The 8243-nt window shown below is 34.7% G+C and overlaps 1 protein-coding gene across 1 annotated transcript; it reads left to right on the top strand.

The window, feature by feature from the left end:
- Positions 1 to 210: 210 nt before the first annotated feature.
- LOC135152143 (uncharacterized) lies at positions 211 to 6078 on the top strand. Its single transcript, XM_064091975.1, has 3 exons — positions 211 to 381; positions 1896 to 5196; positions 5807 to 6078. Exons 2-3 carry the CDS (start codon positions 3909 to 3911, stop codon positions 6076 to 6078), a joined length of 1560 nt encoding a protein of 519 aa, XP_063948045.1. The 5' UTR covers positions 211 to 381; positions 1896 to 3908.
- The last annotated feature ends 2165 nt before the right edge of the window (positions 6079 to 8243 follow it).

Below are 8243 nucleotides of genomic sequence, written 5' to 3'. Positions count from 1 at the left end.
GTTTGCCCCGTAGATGGTCCGGTACGATTTTGCTAATATTTTTAAAGTTAATAATTATCTGGTTGTATAGAAATACGTGAAGAATATTCCAGGAATATTCCAAAGCATATTCAAGGAATATTTCAAAGCATATTCAAGCAATATTCTCTTATCTTCTTCTATAAATAGCCCTTTCTATAATTTTTCCGCGCGTATAATCATTTCGTCAGTTTCTCCGCACGAATACCGAGAGAAACCGAACGGGTGTTCTTCGTGTTCTTCATAATCAAACAAGGATTTGAAGGCGTTATTGGAATCCTATGGAGGCGTATAAATAGTCAAAACGAAGCTCTTGATGAGTAGAATCTAGTATAATCATCCGTTTATATGCAGATTGAACAGGTGATTTTATTTTATTTTTATAAAATTCGAATTATTATGGTTTAAAATATGAATTTTTGCAAACGTGTTTGTTTGATTGTTTTGATGATTCCATGTTGTAGAATGTGTTTTTCTCGTCGTTTTGGTATATTATATGTTTAATTTCGAGTTCGGAATCATATAGAAAAGTCAGTTTGATTCTTGAATTTGAGTGTTCTTGATGTTCTTCATGAGTTCTTGAAGTTCTTATGAATTTTGGCCGGAAAATGGGTTCTGCTAAATCTGGGCAGTAGTAGTATATATGAATAGAAAGAGGAGGAGAAGGGGAGTATGTGGGTGGTGCCCCTTTGTTCGAAGGAGGCGTAGACACTTTAAACCTTTTGATTTTAATTTTCAAAAATTGTTTTATTTGATTATTTTAAATTTCAAAAATAGTTTTTAATTATTTCTTTAGTCAAAAATAAATCTAAATTAGTTTATTAATTAATTTTAATTAGTGATTAATTATTTTAATTGGTCAATTAATGTAAATATTGATTGATTAATTATTTTAGTTAATTATTAATTAATTTTAATTAATTAATTAATTAGATTTAATTGTTCCTTTTGATTTAAAAAAATTCCGAAAAATAGTTTCGAGCTTTGAATCATTTCTCTAAAATATGTTTGAGGCTCGTTAATTGATTTCAAATGATTTCGGATCCGATCTTGAGCAATCGGACTTGATTATTTATTCAAAAAATGGATTCTTTTACCTGTTTTAATTCCGAAAAATGTTTAGAAATTCCAGAAAATTCTCGAAAAATCATTTTTAACCTGAGACTTGATTGGATATCGATTGAGATGGGAAACCTTATGTGCAATGTGTTGTCTGCTGTCTGTGTGATATGTTATATGTCGATAGGGAGTTAAAAAACTGTTTTGCTAATAACTTTTGATCCGTAATTCAGAATCGAGTGAAACGAAAAAGAGGTTAAAGCTTAGAAACTCTAGTTTAATATAATGTAACAATATGACTGAGTTTCCAATGTGTATAAAGATTGTTGAAAATGCATAATGTGACTATATGTGATCTATATGCTATATAGTGATGATTACCTGAAATACGTGTTCAATTCTAACATGATAAATGATTTGGGAGACATAGCATCTTGTCTTGATTAATGTTGAATAAGAATATGTAGATTACAGGAATTTGAGTTGATTGATTGGTTGTTGGTTGAGATAGGTTAACAGATGGATAGTCCTATAACTAGACAAGACGCTGTCTGATTTTCAATAGGATTTATATGGTTATTGAGTTGTAGTATGCTACATGGAGTATGATGTGACTATATGATAGAGTCAAAGCATGATTATATGTTAAGTGATATCTGATAAGTGCATAGAGATTATAGGGTGATATGTGATTATGTGTTAAATGTTATCGATATACGTGATATGTATATGCGATAGGTTGTGATACCGAGTTTGATAAGTAAGATAAGAATCAATAGATTATTTAGTGATTATGGTAGTATTTTATTCTCGTAAAGGATTTGGACGAGACGTATACGATTGAAGACATTCAGAAGGTCAAACGATGTTGCAAAGCGAATAAGGAACGAGTCGAGAAAGCGAAGCTGTACTACGAATAGGATATATCCAGAGATGGTCTGGAGGTTATGATATGCATAGATTGTGAGTTGGAAAGATGAAATTAAGCTATGTGTGTGGAAGCAGATTTAAGGCAAGTTTTCCTAAATCCTTCCTCATATATATATTGCATGCTCTGATTATTCTGTCAAGATTATGATATTGTTTATACTGAAACCCTTCTCAAATAAACCCTTACTTCTGAGAATGAAACCCATGCTTGTTTTCTTCTTCCAAATTTTGAAAAGCCAAACACCTAATTACTCTCAATTTCTATTACAAGTATTCTGATCCATTCCTTCCAACCCTCAAGATTTTAACAATGTCAGCTTTACAAATTAATTCGAAGTTCAGATTGTCATTGAAGCATGTGTTGCTCAGTGATAGTTAGAACTTAGAATGAATTGAGATCTTCTTGATTATTCAATCCACCATTGTCATGCTAGTTAACTTAGCCGATGATGGAGGATACTGAATAGTTAAGGATTTCTTGAATTTTGATTTATAAAAGGATGATTCTTAAAAGTTGGTTTGGAATATTTCTGTTGTGGATAATGATTATGATTCTGTTCTGTTGATTGATTTGTCTATTGATTTAAATTGTTAGAATTGGATTAGTTTTTATAAAATATGTGGACCAGATTCGTGGTCAATTATAGGCCAATGTGTGCCTTGGATCCAGTATAGAGAACAGGGCTGTGTGCCATGTTCGGGGTTAGTGCGTGACTGATCAGCAGCCTAACCTTTGGTTTTTAAGTAAAAATGTGATGAATCCAATTCGACAATTCTTCTATAAGTTTGAATTCTGATTTCAATTGCTGATAAGAATTGTGAAGTTTTCAATTACATATCTTGATCTTGTGAACCCTGATAAGATATTCAGGACTATTATTGCTTATATACACTTGCTGAGCATTGTTGCTCACCCTTGCTATTCCTTTTTAACCATTTCAGAAAAGCTTAAAGATGAACTGCATGATTGAGATTGCGAGTATGGCTAAGGCTAGGCGAGAAGTCAGAGTATAGAGTATACAGAGGACAAGTGGAAATGTTCAGGGAGATTGTCAAGGTTGGTTCTAGATAAAATTGTTGAGATTGAGTTGTAATCATAATTTAAATAGATTGGCAGTGATTCTTCTCATCGAAGATGATCTGAGGTTGTAAGACATTATTTATTTATAGTGGTTGATTCTAATTTCAATACTGTGACCTGGATGCGATCCTGTTTTTAGGGGGTTAAAGTGTTTTCTTTTAAATCTTTTATTAAGGTCTTCAAGTTTTAAATCCTTTGATTTTATTATCTTTTCAAAGAAATACAGGTTTTCAAAAGTGTTTTAAAATGGCTTTGTCTGGTGACGTCAGAATCCAGACCCCTGGATTCTCGGGCTGTCACAAAAACTGAACCATATTAATTATATAACGACTTAAGACATTGTTATATTAATTAATTATAATCTGATTAACAAGTTATATTCTAATCAGATTTACCTCCGCGATTATTTGGTATCGATTGTATTCAACCCCCCCTTCTACAATCGTATCTGGACCTAACAATTGGCATTAGAGCAGTTAATACAAATATACCGTATCAGATCCTATCCACACTCTGTAACATCCAAATATTTTTTATTCGAATTAATTTTATTCCAAAACTTAATTCTGATTTAAAATATTTTTCTTTCAAAAATCCAAATCTCATCCAAACACTATTCAGCAAGGAACATTTTGGCCTATGGAAGAGGCATATGTTATTATTCCTCCGAATTGTGAACAGAAAATTTATTGGAATATTAAACAAGGGTGTTACTACTCCGATGAAACTCATACTTGCACACGAAGAGGATGGTGTGCTGATACCTCATAAGACTGTTCCGAAAGAACTTTCTGAATACACAGATGAAGAGAGTTAACAAATGAACTTAGATGACGCTCTTCAACTGATTTTGGTTGAATCTCTAGCTCCAGTCATGTACAATGTTGTTGTAAATTGTACGAACGCAAAGCAAATCTGGGATACACTAGAGATTATAAACAAAGGCTCAGAAAAAGTCAGAGAAAACAAGAAAGAGATACTGATGGCTCAGTATGAACAGTTTGGTTCCAATCCCGGTGAAGGGATTTCAGAAGTGTTTATCAGACTTAATAACCCGATTAATAATTTAAATCTGAATGGGAAATACTACGACAAGAAAGAGGTTAATACGAAGTTTCTCTTAACACTTCCTGAACATCTGGAACACAGAATCACTGCTATCAGGGAAAGTAGAGATCTAAATGAAATATCTGTAGAAAAACCATACGGAGTTCTGAAGACTTATGAACTGGAACAAGTTCAGACTAAGCAGAGATATGGCTGGGGTAAAACACTGAGTAACTCGAGAGCTCTAGTTGTTGAATCACCTACACCGGAAGAAAACAAAGATGTTGTTGCTCCTTCTAAAACCACTCAGGAATTTGTTGTACCTGAGATGGGTCAGACTGCTTCTTTTAGTGGTGATGAAGAGTTCTACACAATGGAAGAGCTAGAACAGTTAGAAGATCAATCTCTGTCACTGTTTGCCAAGAAGTTTGGAAACATGAGATTCCGGAAGCACCCTTCTTACAAATACAAACATACCGCTAGCAAGTTTCAAAAGGGAGGTTATTCATCTTCTACAAGCAAAGGAGGATACAAGACTCGGATGGTGGACAGAAGCAAGTTTAAATGTTTCAACTATGCTGAACCAGGACACTTTGCAACTGAATGCAAACAGCCCATGGTTCAGGGAAAGAGAAAAGATTCCTACGACGAGCTGAAGCAGAAGTATGATGCCTTAATGAGAAAGCATCAGGGTACTTCTGGAGGTCAAAGCTTCAAGAGCAAATCATATCTATTAGAAGGGAAAAGCTGGGATGATACAGATAGTGATGAAGAGGAGCAGCTTGGGAATGTTGCTTTCATGGCCAATGCCGGATCATCTTCACCTCCTCCTGCTGGAAGCTTTCAGGTAGATCCTTCATGCCCCAAACCTTTTATGCAATTAGGACTAGAAAGAGATGATGCTATAAGAAAGTTGAAGGCTTCCAATCTTAAGAATAATGCTTTAGTCTTAGATATTCATGCTTATAAAATGAATGAGATGAAAGTATTAAAGCCTAAAATTGAACAACTGACTATGGATTTAGAATTACAATTTGCTAAAGTCAGATTTCTAGAGAAGAGTGAGATTGCTTTAAGACTTCAGCTAGACAAATCAAAAGTTAAGTGTAAAGCCTTTAAGGATTCCTCTACTATAGTCAAAGAATTGAATGATAAACAAGAGATTAAGAGAACTGTTGGAATAGGCTTTTGTTAGGAGTTGTCCCACATCGGTTGTGGGAGGGGCATAAAGCTAGAATATAAGCAGCCATAACAACTCCAATTAGTACGAGGCCTTTTGGGACGTGCCCAAAAACAAAGCCGTGCGGGCTAGGCCCAAAGTGAACAATATCGTACTATTGTGGAGTCAGGCTTAATTAGCAGGCCCAACAAGTGGTATCAGAGCGAGGTTGCGGTTCTGCGATTTACGATATGTAGTCCATGTCATGATTATATATGCATGTATGTAGTGGTTCTGTGATGCAGGTTGTTATCCACTATTATGGCCGTGTTTTAATTATTCTGTTATGTTTGGATTCCACGTGGTTTATCGTGGTTGTGTTGTAAATCACGAGGGTTGATCGTGATAGTTTAATATTGTAATTCAGTTTTTAATTGTTTTAGATTAAGATCTGATGTAATAGAATAGGCTGGTTCGTCTGTACAATTTTTATGTAATTGTTTGATCAATAGAGCTGCAAGAAACAGAGATCTTCCGCTGCTGCGATCTGTTTTCAAGGGTGCTGCACTGTTTTGGCCGTATTTTTTGCATGCGATGTCCGATTTGGGCGAACGAGCACTTTTCAGAGACGGAAGAACGAGGCGGACCAAATGTGATGTTTTCGAGGCTGTTTTTTGGAAGTTTTCCAGGCATTCTGAGGTCGTTTAGGCCTCCAAACGGGCTCTCGAAGTTTTCTGGAATCTTTCGAAGGATGAATTCGAAGCTGTATTTCCAGGGGCCATAATAGTGGATGTGTTCAATTATGATTTACATAATCCTTGATTATTGTTATTATGTGTTTTTTGTCTGTGTTGTTATGCCATGTGATAGTAACCCTTCGCATGCTAGAATGACATGGACATAGGGATGTTTTTTCATTAATGCTTTAATCATGATAGTATGCTGCCATGTTATGTGTTCTTTGTGTTGCTGTTACCATGATAGTATGCATGTGGGCTTCGAAGAAATAACATAGAGCGATGCATCTAGATTAAAATCCTCGAAGTAAATTCTAAGTGGGAGAGGGAATTAATATGATATTAAATCCCATGGTCTCCATCATTGTTTGTATGTAATTTAACATAAAGACGAATATAAATTATGTATACGTCACCTGATAAGTGCATATTTTTAATATTTTAAATGCCTAATTATTGCTTGTTCTCACTTATTGCAAATGCTTGAAGAAATAAAGAATAAAGCAAAAAGGAGAAAAAGATGGGAAGAAAAGGATCATAGGGGAATATTCTCAAGGAAGGATCTAGATGGGACACCTACACCCCCTCAACCCTAATTTTCCCCTATAAATACACATCTCCCCATCATGTTTCAAGCACCTAGGATTTTCTATTTTTAGTTCACTACAATTTTAGGGTAACCTCTCTTTTCTAGTCTAGATCTAGTTTTGATTTGTATGCTCTCTTCTCCTTTTGTAAACACACTTTAATATTTTAATGCAAGGTTTTACATTCTTGTTCTTACATTCTTGTTCTTTATGTTTCCTTTGGCTATGAAATCTTCCTCTAACTACAAAAAGTTTAAAGTTGTTTGTAGATTAGAAGGAGCCATTAATTAATTGTAGCTCTCTTATTTAGATTTAATTTTTGGAAGAAACTTAAACTCTAGCACAAAAGATGATTTGTGTGGGGGTTGAATATCTAGATTTAAAGGCTACCATATATTAGTGTTAATTCGGGATTTCAGTTTTTATTATAAAGTTTTAGCAGCCCTTTTACATTTACCAGTTCAGGTTTTAAATATAAAAGACAAAATGCTCTGTTTTCAAAACAAACCCCTTTCCCCTGTTTAGATTAAACAGCCCCAGTCCTTTTTTTGGTTTAAAAGCCCCAAATCACGCTCTGTTTCTTTCGTTTTTAAAAACTAACAAAACATATTCCGAGTCACCGAGTTCTTAGTTTGTAATTGAGCTGCTTCGTTTCATTTGTTTTTGCTGCGTTTTCATTCTTTTCTCTGAGTCACGATGAGTTGCAGGTTTCAGCTGAGTTTAGTAGCTGGGTTCTGTTTCTACGACTTTGATTTTCTTGTTGTGTTTCTGAGTTCCTTTTCACCGAGTCGAGTCGCTGGGTTTGTTTCAACTGTCGAGTTTTGGCTGCGTTTTGTTCTTTGTTTAAGTTGCTGTGTATCGAGTCATCATTGGTCGTGAGTCTTGTTCCTGTTGTTTGTCCGAGTCGGAGTCGAATCTTGTCTTGAGGTTTATGTTGTCTAGAACCAAGTTTTAATGTGCTTTGTTTCTGTTTTGCGTTGCTGCTCTCCTGCTGTGCTTTCTTTTACTGAGTTCGTTTTGATTTGTTTTGTTGAGTCGACTCGCTGTGCTGCAGATTTTAGTCCGGGTCCTGTTTTTCCTGGTTTTTGTTCGAAGCTGAGTTGTGTTGTAGTGTAGAGGTTTTCACTGAGTTTGCCTACTTGAATCCATTTAGTGCCTATTTTCTTTTCGTGTTTTAATATCGAGTTTTATAGTTTTTATTTGGTTGCAGAGTCTTTTAGTTTAGCTTAGTTTTAAGGCTTAAACACCCTTTAACCCTCCAAGTTGACACCAATATGCACATGAACCCCTCAAGTACCATTTTGTACGGTTCAGTCCCTCAAGTACGAGGAATGTAAGTGTTAGCCCCAGTGGGTAGAAAGTGCATTCCACTCGAAGTTGGCTAGAGTATTCGGCTCGGAAACAACTACCACTGCTCTTTTCCTCTTTTGTACATAACATCTGGTGCTTGGTGGTGCAGCTTTATTTTATATTCATTCCTTATTAAATAATATTAACTCATAATTCGTGTTATGTGATTTTAAATATTTATTATTTAATTAAAATGATTTAATATAAATTTTTAAGTAAAAGATTGTTCTAGAAGAAAATGTGTTTTTTTGATAAAAGAGATTTTCATAATTAAA

This window comes from Daucus carota, chromosome 4, assembly GCF_001625215.2.
Source record: "Daucus carota subsp. sativus chromosome 4, DH1 v3.0, whole genome shotgun sequence".
In the NCBI taxonomy this organism is placed as follows: domain Eukaryota; kingdom Viridiplantae; phylum Streptophyta; class Magnoliopsida; order Apiales; family Apiaceae; genus Daucus; species Daucus carota.
Note: the sequence above shows the minus strand (reverse complement) of the source record. Positions and strands in the feature narration are given on the sequence as shown.

Bases quoted from the DNA above. Each gene is read 5' to 3' on its own strand.
- LOC135152143 (XM_064091975.1), top strand. From the start codon at position 3,909: ATGAACTTAGATGACGCTCTTCAACTGATTTTGGTTGAATCTCTAGCT. The intron at 5,197-5,806 runs GTGAGATTGCTT...TTTGATCAATAG, and splicing joins AGTCAGATTTCTAGAGAAGA to AGCTGCAAGAAACAGAGATC.